This window comes from Erithacus rubecula, assembly GCF_903797595.1.
Source record: "Erithacus rubecula genome assembly, chromosome: 16".
Lineage (NCBI taxonomy): Eukaryota > Metazoa > Chordata > Aves > Passeriformes > Muscicapidae > Erithacus > Erithacus rubecula.
The window spans coordinates 7,991,199-8,004,869 of record NC_136668.1 but is presented as its reverse complement, the minus strand read 5'-3'; the positions used below and the strand labels follow the sequence as shown (position 1 = coordinate 8,004,869).

The 13,671-nt window shown below is 41.2% G+C and overlaps 2 protein-coding genes across 3 annotated transcripts in view; one reads left to right on the top strand and one right to left on the bottom strand.

Annotated features, from left to right (window-relative positions):
* Positions 1 to 13,671, bottom strand: part of FNIP1 (folliculin interacting protein 1) — a 419,816-nt gene that overhangs the window by 23,768 nt on the left and 382,377 nt on the right. The window lies entirely within an intron of this gene.
* Positions 1 to 13,671, top strand: part of FSTL4 (follistatin like 4) — a 196,522-nt gene that overhangs the window by 57,404 nt on the left and 125,447 nt on the right. The window contains exon 4 of the mRNA XM_079319633.1: positions 3,287 to 3,532. Within this exon, the coding sequence (XP_079175759.1) occupies positions 3,287 to 3,532 (246 nt within the window). The remainder of the gene's footprint in view (positions 1 to 3,286; positions 3,533 to 13,671) is intronic.

The window sequence follows — 13,671 nt, the reverse complement described above, 5'->3', positions numbered from 1 at the left end:
GCAACCTGTTAACCAGCCTTATGAAATTCCTGAATTCAACTATTTTCTGCCTGCACCAAGCTCTTGTCAGTTTTCCACTAGAATTCCTAATTTCTCAGGGACAACCAGGAACTAATTTGAAAAGTGTGTTCATGGGTGTGGGAGACTGGGCTTCCCCTATTCCTCCTTCTAGACTTAATGCAGTGTAACACCTGAGACTCTAGGTATGCTGAGCACAGTTAGTGTTGAAGAGGGGCTTGTTTTGCAAGATGATAAACTTTTAACCTATGTAAATTACTTTCTTTGCAACTAATAAATTGAATAAATTATGCCTTTTCCATGCACTACAGTTGGTTTCATGAATACTTTGTGCAGCTAGTTGGTAGTTTTGCTTGATTTCCTTTCCCATTGCTGTTTGAGAACGTGGAATGTTAGTGAGAATGAGGAATTCAAGTCACTTTTTGTAGTTCCCAAAAAAGCAGAGGAAGGCATGTTTCATGCCTGTGAGCTGCACACCAGTGTCCTGCCTGTGGCATCCACCTTGATGCAATCCAGGAAATCCCTTTCTGTGATGCATGGTGCTGCTCCAAGTGAATTAGTTACTTGGAATTTCCTTTCTGACTGTCTGCAGGATCTCTTTCTTATCCCCTTGCCAAAATAACATGTCTAACCAGAAGTTGTCCATCTGGGAACACAGAGGAAATTAAACTCTGAACAAAATAAGGCATAAAGAAGGACTGAGGCATAAATAAGGACTAAGGCATAAATACAGCCAAGGGTTTCTGGGGCTTTTCCATAATAGCATGTGAACAAATATGAAAATAATTCCATAATAACTGGGATAGATGGAGGAAAGATTAAGTATTTTACATTTTTTATAAGCTGGTTCTTTAACAAATTTTTGATGTATCATTAAAAAACTTAAAAATACCATTCTAATAAAAATGTTTGTCTTCAGATATGCAAATTTTATATTACAAATCAAAATACCAAAAATACTGGAGGCTCTCACGAGGGTTTTTGCTGCTGTCAGGGCAGGGTGCAGCTGTCACCTGCTCAGATATGACCTGGTGCATTAAACCAGAGCACTACCTTGAATGAGGAGGCAGCAATAACCTTCAGTGAGATGCATAACACAGTCCTTGGCTGGTGCAAACTCTGAGAGATCAATTTTTAGTGATCAAGGCAGCCCATGCAGGTCTTTGCTGTAGTTATACCTGAATTTCATTTATATAGACAATAATAGCTGCTGAATCTGGATTTTAAAATAACTTTAATATCAACAACAGCCTCCAAAACATGTCTTTTGAGGCACATTGTTATTAGAAAGGCAAGTGCTTATACTGATGCAGGTCCTGCCACTGAGAAGGGGAGGAAAAGGATGCTGGACCAGAGCTCCTCAAGTCCTCATCCTTTGGGCTGCTCTGATTTACAGCAGACACTGATAAATAATATGACCTTTACAGTGAGGTCTCCCTGAAGTCACAAAATTTGCATTTCTGAGGATAATTTGCAAAAATTCTGGAACAATTAGTAAAGTATAGTCAGATATTCCTTCCATGGACTGTACTTTTTGCACTGCTCAGAGATGCTTTGACCTTCTAGTTTATTACAAGTCAGGAAAAGTCAATATTTCTTAGCTTGCCAAGTTGGAGGAATTTTAATGAGTTATTGAGTCAAGTAGTTAATCCTCCAATAACAGACTTTTTTCTTTTTCAGATTTACAGTGATAAAAACAAAGGCTTAATGGGGACCAGGAAAAATGGGGTTTTGTTAGAAACTCTCACTTGTCTCTGTGCACATGCTTTTAACCCCTTGACCACAAGTAGATGGAATGGAGCTTCAACACTGGGACATTTTGTATTGGCATGAAATGCTGGGCAGGCAAGGGCTGTGTTGATGTTAGCAGGGAATTTAGCATGATAAAATGGGATTGAAATAGCTGGTACTGATGCATCTCACACCTTTTTTATCACATGTGATAAGGGTCTGGTCTGTGCTCCTACACTGAACTGTTTGGCTGCTGGAAAAATCTTAGAAGGAGCAGCCCTGGGTGTACCTTAGAAGATGTGGCTGTGGGATGTGTTCCACTGGGTGCTGCAGCACATCTGGAGTAGTGCTTGCACTTGAACATCCTCTGAGAGCTGGCACACACCAAAACATTTCCAAGAGCCAAACCTGCATGTGGTAAATGTCGAGAAAAGGGATTTGCTTCCAAACCATCTTGCTGGTCTAGATTGAGTCTCTAGCTCAGGAGCAGCCAGAGTCTCTGGCTGTTGGAAGGCTGTGCAAGGCTAACAGTGAATTTTTTCACAAGGAAAGGCTTATTCCTGGTATAATTATGCCTTTTGCAATTCCCCTTTGTAATGCTCAACTTGGTGAACTCCAATTAGCATAGAATAATCTAATTTCCTGAAACTCTCTTCGTTGAGTGTAATGCTAATTATTGTTCTGAGTAGTGGCTTGTTTGGAAGTGCTCTGTCCTGTGTGAATTATAGTAATTACAGTTTTCTGTAAGCCTTTAAGTGAGGAAACTTCATAAGCAGAAAACATTATAGCACAAGGGCAGCTTCCTTACCCTCTTAACAGCATCAAACAGCACAGTATTAGTCAGAATATCATATCCAGTGAATTCTTGAAAATAGTAGGAAGTTATTTTTCATTATATGTCATTACTCAGAGTATAGGAATAGATACTGATGGTCACTTTTACAATGACTAGCATTTTCCCATGTCATTCTCTTCAGTGATATTCAGTAACATTCGTTTCATTAATAATCTTTCTTGGGGATTATTTTTTCAAAGCTCTATGTAGTTGTTTGAGCTTTCCTTGAAACCTGTGTAAATTTTAGCCTGGAGATATTATTCTGCTTCTGGGTGGGAGCTTCTGGCTCCCAGGGTGAGAGTTGGACTCTAAATGTGGACAGGAGCTGTGTGCTGACCCTTAAAGCACTTTGCTGAGTTTTGTGGCTGGACTAGTGTAGGGTTTCAGATTGCTTCCTGAGTGTAGCTCATGGTTGAAGTGTGGGCACTGAAATGCTCTCACTGGGCTTTATTCTGGTCCCCAGTTTCATGAGGAGTTAGAAGAGCATCACTTTCCAGTGAAGCACTTTGGGCACCCTCACAGTGCTGGCATAAGGTACAGCTGGAGGTCTGGCAGTGCAGAGCTGAGCAGCCTCTCCAAGCCGCTGCTGTTCCAAGGGGAGCATTTTTTGCTGCTCCTGCTCCTGTCAGGGCTGTGCTGCTGCAGCAGCCGTGTGTGGCGTGGTGCAGTGTGGTTTATGGTGGCCTTTTCTGCTCTTTGCAGTGCTCCAAGGGCAGGACAGCCGGCGGGCGTCCTGCGGGAAGCGCTGCGGCCGCGGCGGGCGGTGCGTGCTGAGCGGGGACAGCAGCCAGCCCCAGTGCCGCTGTGTCCAGCGCTGCAAGGACACCTACATGCCCATCTGTGGATCTGACGGCAGGTTCTACCAAAATCACTGCCAGCTGCATCGAGCCTCCTGTCTGCAGAGGAAGAAAATATACATTATCCACAGCAAGGACTGTTTCTTCAAAGGTAGGGCGTTGCTGAAAATAAATACTTTTGTAGAGCTCTCGTCGCTCGTCGTAATCCTGGTAAATGGCTGAATGGTATGTTTTATTTCTAAGAGCTAAATTTTTCAGGGATGATTTATTCCAGGACAGCAGAGAACATACACAATGTTTTATGCAGCTATTAAGCCCCTGAGTGCCATCACCATGCAAAATGTAATCATACTGGGAACTGGTAAATAATTAACATCACTGTATGCATTGTGTGCACTGTAGTTGTGCTGCTCAGTACTTTCAGCTGCTAGTGTAATAACTTTTTACAATCCAATTAATTTGAAAAGGCTTTGAACAAGACAGAGATGTTAAGAAAAGATGTTATAAACAAAAGTTAGCTGCAACACTGAGAAATGAAAATCTGGTTAGGCAAATGATACCGGCAAAGGAAAGGAGCTGTTTAAATGAAATAAGGAGTGAATACAGACTTTAAATAACTTTAAAGACAGTTCTGGTTAACAGTTGGATGCATACATCTGGAGGTCTTTTACTAGTTCAATAGCAAATTTCATTATCATCTTTGCACCCAAGCCAGTCCCATGTCTTTCCCATTAATATTTGGTATGCCATGTGCCATCCTGTCATCGAGGGAGACTGCAGGAGTAGGAGCATGTGATAAAAGGCCAGGGAATGGAAGAAGCTGTAAATTATTTTATTTCTAATGAGAGGTCTCATAAAGGGCCTCACTAGAGTATATCTTGAAATCTCATTGTCAAATATGACTCCATATACCTACAGGAAGATTTAAGTGGATTGTTGCCAATATATCCAGTGACATTTATGTGATCAAATATGAAAATAATTCCTTTCTCTTCAGCTCACTGAAGCCCCCATGGAGATTGGCTGTATACAGAGCTATCCATCGTGAGTTCATCTTTGCTAATGGAATGCTAGAAGAGCCTATTTAAGAACTAGGAGCCCATTTGAAGAGTCTTATTAACATGCCCTTGTGATATCCTTTGGAGATAGAAAAACAGAGCCATCCTTGTGTTTTGGAGAAGACCTTGTGTCTTTTTGTGACCAAAATTTTTCTGGTGATACGTAGGCAGTGCATTGCAAAGTGTGATTTGTTTTGAAGATCTGGCTGTGGAGAGGACAGCACAGCTGGTCAGTGCATTGATTTGGTGAACACCTTGGGTTAGTTTGTCACAGGCAGCTTCTAAATTTACCAAAGCAGGTAATAAGGATCAATAGACCTTGTAGGAAGTTAATCATGGAAAGAGGTCACCCAAAAGCATATTTCAGGCACATGAGCATATTAAGGCAAAGAGGGATTTTTTGCTTGTCTCACTGAAAAGGAGCATCTAAAAAGGACACCTGTGCCTTGCTCCAACTGCTGTGCTTCTGCCTCTGGGTATCAAGTCAGATCAGGGTATGGATCAGGCTGGAAACAGTGTCCATCCCCGAGTAAGATGCATGTAGGCTTCTGCAGAATGAGAAACCTTTCAAAGAAAGGGAATTTCAGAGATGTTCAGAACACCCCTGCCACAATTCAGGGGAGTTTCTTCCCCTGACTACCAAAAACAGTCCTTGAGGTTTTCATTCTTGACATCACCTGCCTCTTTATGACAGTGCACCTGGCCCTGGTTTTTATTTGTTCCTTATTGCACATAGTGTTAAAGAAAATGAGTTCTTATTGCAGTAATCAGCCCCTGCAGTGGATGTATTATGCCTAATGATACAATGTCATGCTTGAATTCTTCCCTGAACACACCATGAAATGATGTCAGAAAGTAGGAGTTTTGTGTCCCAGTTTAAGGTAACCCTTGAACTCTTGCCAGGGAGCACTACTCAAATCTGCTTTTCAGCAGAATAACGGCTTTATGTAAGGGAAGAAAGAAACCAGCTCACTTCTCTTCCCACGTGAATAAATAAAAATGTACTTCACAGCCCTGTCTGCAGAGATAACATACAGAAAAAGTTTACTTTAAGTGGGGAGTAATTCCACAGAGTGGGACTCCACAAAAATACTTGGCTTCAGCTTTTTTTTCTACCATGCAGTTCCTGAGTAACCTTCTGTGCATTGCTCTGTTTTTTGGTACATTAGTTACCTATTTCTAAATGAAGAATGATAGTGGTTTCTTTTAAATGAAAATTTTCAGTCAGCAATTAAGGTACAGATTTTTAAGCACCATTTTAAGTGTAACATTAAGACTTCGACTGGAGAAAAACATTTAAGGTGCAAAATCACAGAATCCCAAAATGGTTTGGGTTGAAAGTGACCTTAATGATCCTCCTGTTCCAGCCCCATTGGTGTGGTCTGGGACACCTTCTGCTAGACCAGGTTTGCATCACTAAGCATGTTTTCTGATTGCTTTTAGTCAATAGATAATTTAACTATTTGAGTGCAGTCAGACTGATGAGTGGGCTGCTTCTTTTTTTTTTTTTGTCCCCTTTGACTTGTTCAGTTAAGACTTAAATTCCTGTGTAGGGCTGAGGGACACTGCAGACTGGATGTTTGTGTGTGCTCTGCCAGTTTGCCCAGTTACCAGTGACAAACTGATGGACTTAAGGTAAGACAGAGATCAAATACCCTGATTCTACTTTTGCTGAGCTAGGTCTGTCCACAGCAGACAAAGCAAACAGCAGAGATTTGTTTTGTGTGTTTTGGGAAAGGATTTTTTGATCTTTTAGCATATTTATCAGATGTGAAGTGCTTTGTAAATACTATTGGATATCAGATACTCCTGTGTGTTCCAGCAATAGTATTAGGAAGAGCAGAAAAGAACTTATCCCTTAGAAATTGACTGATTTCTCCTTGGCCCAGGCTGGAATAAAATGGCTCCTTGAAATCTTGGGAGTCCAAAACATTGAAAAAACTTGTGGAAATGTGAATGAAACAATGAGAGATCTCAGCAGGATTGATCTCCCCAGGCTTTAACCTACGGACTGTTGCAGCACAGTTCCCCATACACAAAACTATAAATGCAGTCCCTTTTTCCTCAGCTGATAATGCAAATGATAAATAGGTGGGAAACTTCACTTGGGAGTTTGAAGTCACAAGGGAAATACTGTGATGCAGAAGTCCTAAACCCAGAGTTCTCAGGAGAAGCATCAATCCCACTGATAGCCATTCACATTTGCCTTCATATGGTTTTCTTTCCTGGTGTGAAATACAGTTTGGTTTTCCCATAGGAAAATATTCTATTTAAGACTTTTCTACCATGTGGTAGATTTTTTTCATTTTCTATGTTTTCACTATTTTGTGAGTTTCTGTAGTCATTTGGTTGGGGTGTTGCTAATTTTTACTGGGTAAGAAGATACATGAATATAAAAGTGCTTTTACTGTGTGCTGAACTGGGGAGGAAAGAAGTTTTTCTTCACTAAAAGCTCTCCCACTACTCATGAAGACTGGAAAGGTAGCTCTGCTCGTAATAACAATTGTCCCACAGATGTCCAGAATGAGCACTTTACCTGATAAGGTTCCTACTTGAGTAAATGTCTTGGATAATGAGGTTATATAATTTTAACATGGTATTTTGGACTATGCTTTGCTTTTTCATAACAGTAGTCCTCTTTTTTCCACTTCTTTTCATTTTTCTTTCCTTTTGACTGTCTATACCTACCCTCAATGTCTTGTTTTGAAAAGACAGGTCTCTGCTAAGAAAGGCAGAAACCTCTCTTGAAATGGAAAATGTAAACTCCTTCCCTCCAAATTATTATAATTTTGAAAATAAGGAGCTCTCAGGCAAAGATATGGGAATAGGAATAACAGTTCTTTACTAGAAAAATTAAAAATACAGTAATACAAAAAAAAACCAAAATGCTGACAGAGTCAGAATATAACCTGACACTCTGTCAGTCAGGGTGCTGGTAGCAGTCCCATTAAGTGGTGGCTGCATCCTCCTGCAGTGGCAGATTTGGTTCTGTTGGAGCAGTGGTTCAGAAGAGTGAAGTTTTCCTCCGAAGGTCCAGTGATGATGTAAGAAGGGTCTGGTTTTCCTCTGGAATCCAGTGGATAAAAAGGCTGCTCTGATGTTCCAAATATCAGTTTTTATCTAGGTAGGTAATCAGTGGCTCCTCCCCCCTGGATGGAGCATCTCCCAGTGGGGTGGTGTAATTTTATCAGTCATGCAGTTCGACTTAATGGCCCATTAACAGAAGTTATCTTCCTGGAGGAAGGATGGGTTGTGGAAAAGATAAAGAAAACTGTCCCACCTGGTTTTAATAGATGGCCCATTAACACAAGATATCTCCTCTGGAGATAAGGATCACTGCCCCACCTGCTTTCAAGAGATGATGATAGAATGCATACTTTCGATTACATCCTGCATTGCACACAAGATACTCACTTTTCTCTCATTTTTGGCCAGCAAAAGCTGTGCAGACACCATTCAATAATTTTTCTTCCCTTCCCCTCTTTCTAACATCAGAGCCAATGTGCTTCCCTAGCAGTTTGCATGCATTAGAGAAATTCTGTTTAGAGCTGTGCTTTTTGATTTTCAGGATTTAGGAGTAATTGTTTCCCTGCTTCCTCCCTCTCTCCCTTCCTCTTCCTGCTTTTTTCTGCTTGATCAGCAATCTCAATGCTCCCATGCATCAGCCAAGCCCTTGCTAGAGGAGGGCAGCCATGTTTGCTTGCCCAGGCTCATTCATTATTTTCTGTGGTTCTGACATCCTCTCTTTATCCAGGTGGATTGGGTTTTTATAAAAAGCTCAGCTTTTCTTGCCAACCTGTATAGCAGCTTTGTGATGGAGCTGGTCAGATTGAGTTTGTGCTCTGGCATAAATTCAATCCAACTTAGTTGACCAAATTCTTGAACTTTCCATTGTGTAAATGCACTATACCTGTTTCAATTCCTTACTATATTTTTTTTTCAGTCCAACTTGTACCAAAGCTCTGATTTTATGGAATCTGACAGAATTTTATACGGAGAGACAGTGTGCTGTAAAAGCCTGTTCATGTCTGGTATTCCAGTCCCATTCTCTTCCTTCCTTCCCTGCTAAAATGTCAGTATTAATTTTTCAATAATTTTGTCCCACTGCTTAAAATATATGTATTTTTCTTTCTTTCCTCAAGTATCTGACAGTAATTTTCCTCCTCCTGCAAGGTCGTCTCTTGTCCCATAATAAATCATAATTTTGTACATGTTTTGTATAGAATTTCATAAGAAATCTCTGTTTAAAACCACGTGCCTTTCTCCTTTCTGTTACACACACACACAGTCCCAATGTTTGGTTTGAGGCTTACCCTGTTGCTCAGAACAATATTTCATGCCATAAATTTATATATAAAGTCCTCTGAAGTGGGCATGCCTGTGTGCTGGGTTGCTGTGCACCTGCACACGTGTGTGTTTGCACTTTGACAGAACCAGAATAATGTGTTCTCCCAGGACATTTATGCACAGGTAGAGTAGTAGAGGATGGAACCTGGATTGCATGGTGAGAGAATGAGAAGCAAAGGGCACAGCTGAAATGAGATGTTCAGCCTGATGTGAGGAATGGCTTTCCCTTGGAGATTGGTTGAGTGCTGGGACAGGCTGCCCAGGTGCCATCTCCATCTCTGGGAGCTTTCAGAACCTGGCTGGCAACAGCCCTGAGCAACTTAATCTGACCCTGCACTGAATGTTTTGATGGAAGCCTCTTCCAGCCCATATCACCCCATAATCTTATGATTTCATGACCTTAGGTAATGGCATCTTTCATTTTCAACTACTCTGTCTTTCCTCCAGGTCTCAAAAAGTTTTTTTCTAATTAAGGAAAACTATAATCTTCCGCAAGTTGACAGAAAATTTTCTATGCTTGAATGTTATTAAATTGCAAACTTGGAAAAAAAACCAAACAAGCAGGCTGATAACTCGTATCACTGCAGTAATCTCAAATACATATGAATTCAGCCTCAGGTGATGGTGGTTTATTTCTCTGTACTTTGTTGTCTGTGCGTTAGTTCTGTGCTTTGTTACTTCCAGAAGTAATTTGTTCTATGGAATAGCATTTCAAAACATCCCTGGGAAGGTGTTGAATGTTTTGCTCATTATGTGCTTGCAAAACAGGCAGACCTGCTCCATTGCTGGTTTGGAGGCTGGAAGGAAATCTGCTCCATTTAACACTCTGCCTTTCCAGCTGGAAAAAATCTGAGTGCGAACTAATGGCACTTTTCCCAGCTGGCAATTAATATTTGCCAATTTAACTTTGCAGCAGTGCTGACAGACTGCTTTGGTGGCAGTGAGCTGGGAAGGGGGGTGAGGAGGAAGGCAATTAATCCCTGTGAGAGGAGGCTGGGGGCTTTGACATGGAGGTCGAGCCTCTAATGATTATTTCAGTGTCCAGTGTAAATATATTAGGAGTTTAAAGTGTTATAAAGAGAGGTAAGTGCTATATAAAAGGAAGGAATGTGTTTGCTGTCAGTAGAGCTGATACAGTTCTTAATAAACTCAATTCCAGAGGGATTCCTTTGTATTCCCACACCACTTCTTCAATTCCCTCCACTTAGTCTTTTGGGGAGGGATCAATATCACCTGGCTTTTCAGGCTGACTGCTCTTAGATGTGATTGATAGCTTTATACCTAATAAACAAACCACATCAATCTTTGGGGTAAATTATGAAAATTCCATTGATATATGTGAGGATATGAACAAGGGACTGCTAGTCAACTCCTAGCTTTGGTTACAGGAATTTTCTGGGAATAGGTTTAAGATCTTGAAGACTGTTTCCCATTTTAAGAGAAAATTGAATGCTTACATTCCTGAAATTCACGGAAGGGAAACAGTCAGTTTCAAACTGGCTAACAATCAGTTGTGAAACTCCTGATATAGGTGGGCTTTCACTGGAAATTAAATGTCAGTAACAAGAGTGGGGAAAGTCTAGGCACAAGAAAAAGAATCAAAAATAGGAGAGATCCTAAAGAAGTCTAACAAAAGAGATCTTTAATTACTATTAGTAATAGAAAACCTTTGCTGGGGGACCTCGTGGCCATAATGGGAATCCCACAGGTGGAAGGGAAATTGGGACTGCAATACTGCAATGGACACTGAACTTGATATGGTCAGTCAAAAGATGAATTATGCCCACTGTAACTCCTCTCAGTGAGGCCATAACCTGCTTCTGCTTGGCCAAGAATTAATGTTTCCCTGGTGCTGGGACTCTGCATAGACCAGTGACAGATTTTAGTTCCAGTCAGTAAAACTGAAATGGAGCAACATACACCATGGATGAAACTGGTGCAAAAAGTGATGTAATCTAATGTGATCCCTATCCAGCATTCTTTCAGCTCCAGTTTGAGACAATAGCCATTCAGGGAGTGCAGGAGTAACTGTGATATGGCTTTTTATTTTTTAAATATGAAATTGTGTAACATTTACTTACAACAGTCATGACCGTGATCCCCATGAACATTTTTATTTGGTGATTGTTATCTGTCTCATCTTTAGAGCCCAGTGTATTTATCTTCACCAGTTGCCAGTCTTGGTGTGTATGGCCATAATATCTCCTATAAAACCAAAAAGCTTCATACTATGTATCAGCTAGTGAACAAAGGAATTAAAGTGTATTTCAGCAGCAGTATTAATATCTTTAAAAAGAAAGATATTAATACTTTATTTATTAATATTAATATTAATATTTTTTCCTGTTATAACTGAGGATGTAGTTGTTAAACTGGAGTCACTGAAGCCCACGGTTATTGGAATGGGCAGCCTGTCTCACTTGCTGGAGGACCACTGTGTAGTAATCCATGCCCTCCATGAACATAAATTATGACAGGAGCTGCTTACATGTTGAAAATAGAAAAGCTCAGCCGAAATCTCCATGGTGTGGAGGAAGACAATACTGGCATGAAGTGGTCTCAGTTTGAAGCACCCCAAGTTTCTGCTTCATGTTCTTGAGGGCAGGGAAATGAGATGCAGGTGTCTTCAGAGAACCATCTGCTCCAAGCCTGGGTCTGCTAAACCTTCACTGCAGTGCTTTCAGGAAAGCTGAGAGGTGATAATGAAGCTTTTTTTGAAGCACAGCGTTAGCAGTTGTGATGGGGGATGGAGCAGAGGAGGAGGATGGAGAATTAAATTAAAGTGTGTGGGAAGAGAGGCAGGGGGGTGGTTTGTATTCACCAGTGAAAGTTCCTGTGCCAACTTTGGTGCTGCTATCTGCAACACTCATTATGTCAGGGGGTGTTTGTCTTTCTTTTTTATCTATTTTTGTGTGCTCTTTGCATCTGACATGTGCTTGCTGCAATTTGTCTGAACTCACTGCATCCACATTGCTTTTCTTTGCAAGTCACGTTCATGTTTATCATGCATTAATTTGGGAGCTCCAACCAGACTTAAATACTGAAGAGCCTTATGTAGGAAACATTAAAGAAAGTTTTTGCTTTTTTTAGTGTGTTAAATTTAATATTAGCTCTCACCATTCCATCAGTGATTTTCCAAAATGCTCTAAGTGATGTAAAACTGGAGAAGTGCCAGCAAAGTGGGGCATGATATTACAAAGTCATGATTCAAAAGTGACACATTTACTGAGCCTCTGTATTGCTGAACCTCTCACAATCCTGAGAAGAGCTTAGATGCTCAAAAGTTTATCTGCTTTTTGCCCAACTCAATTATCTTGAAGGTCTTTTCCAAACTAAAATATTCCATGAAGTGTCTACATAGATTTCCCAGTGTAAGGAAGTGATAGCACACGATGAGTAATTTCAAATGAATGAAACCAAGTACTATAATACTTTTGAAGTTGCCTTTATTTCCCTAAAATTACATTAATCGTATCAATAGAAAAATTTCTGATTTACTTAAGGCCCCCACAAGTCACCTTTTGAGAAGCAACATGCAGCTTGAAGCGGGGGACTCTCCATAGGACACCTCCAGGCCTGTGCTGAGACAGGGGCCAAGGAAAACCTTAATTTCATAATAAAGAAAAAAGCTCCAAACCTGAGAGAGATAGAGAGATTGCTTTAAATGAGAACTGAAAAGGTTAAAAGGTAGAGATGAGCATTAAAGATTAAGATGATTAGATCATGGTAAAGGGTGCTGGAAGCTGAATGAAGGAAAACAAATGGCTGGAATAAATTTTAGGGCTGGGGAGACTGAGGCACAGAGATTTAAAGTGCTTTAAAGATAAAAGGAACTGATTAAAATAGCTGATTAAAAGCTTTTCAGCACAAATGCTGAATTTTCTGGGTGCTCAGTATAAAAATCCATGAAGTAAATTGAGATTGAGGATACCAGCAGGCTGGATGCTGCACATTCAGGTGGCTGCAAGGAAAAAGCTGGTCCAGCATCCCCCAGCCTTTGCTTCCTTCCTGCCTCTCTCCACCAGGATTTAACAGGCAGTTCTTGCTAACATGCTTGAGAGGGCTGAATCCTACCAGAGATGTCCTGAAGTCATGGGAATGCTAGTTAAAATGAGCACTCTGCAGCATGGGGTACTGATAAAGCCCTTTGTAATTTCCCTGTTGTTTTTTTTGCATGCAGAATTGAAGCTGTTCTCTCATCAGGGGCTCACAGAGTGCCAGGGGTAAGGTTATCTGCCTTTGAAATGGAGCTGCTCCCACAAATAATAAAACTTGACATGGGGAGGTGATGAGTTATCTGAAGGTTTATTCTGTCTGCTCATAGCTTGAAAGCTCTTTGGGTAGAAACTTTTTTTTTTCCTGCTAGAAATAGGGATTAATTTCAAATGTAAAGTACATAGTTAATTATCAGTGCAGTTGTAGGAATAGGGGTGGGGAGGGGGCAGTGTGTGAGAGCATCATAGAATCATTATTGGTTTGGGTTGGAGGGGATTTTCCAGTTCATCATTCATTTTCCAACCCCCTGGACCTTCCACTGTCCCAGTGCTCCAAGCCCAACCAAGGCCTTGGACATTTCCAGGGATGGGGCAGCCACAGCTTCTCTGGGCAGCCTGTGCCAGGGCCTCACCACCCTCACAGGGAAGAATTTCTTCTAATATCCAATCTAACCCTGTTTTCTGACAGTGGGAGGCCATTCCCCCTTGTCCTGTCATTGCTGGGTGTTGGTGTAGGGATGGAAGTTTGAGTAGGGATGGTGCTGTGGTGGCAGGGGGGTCTGTGCCCCATCCCTCTGCCCAGACCTGGTTCAGGTGGTCCCAGTGCAGTGCAGGGATGCAGCATTCAGCCATGGATATGCAATGCAGGCACCAATTGTCCAGCTCCTTGC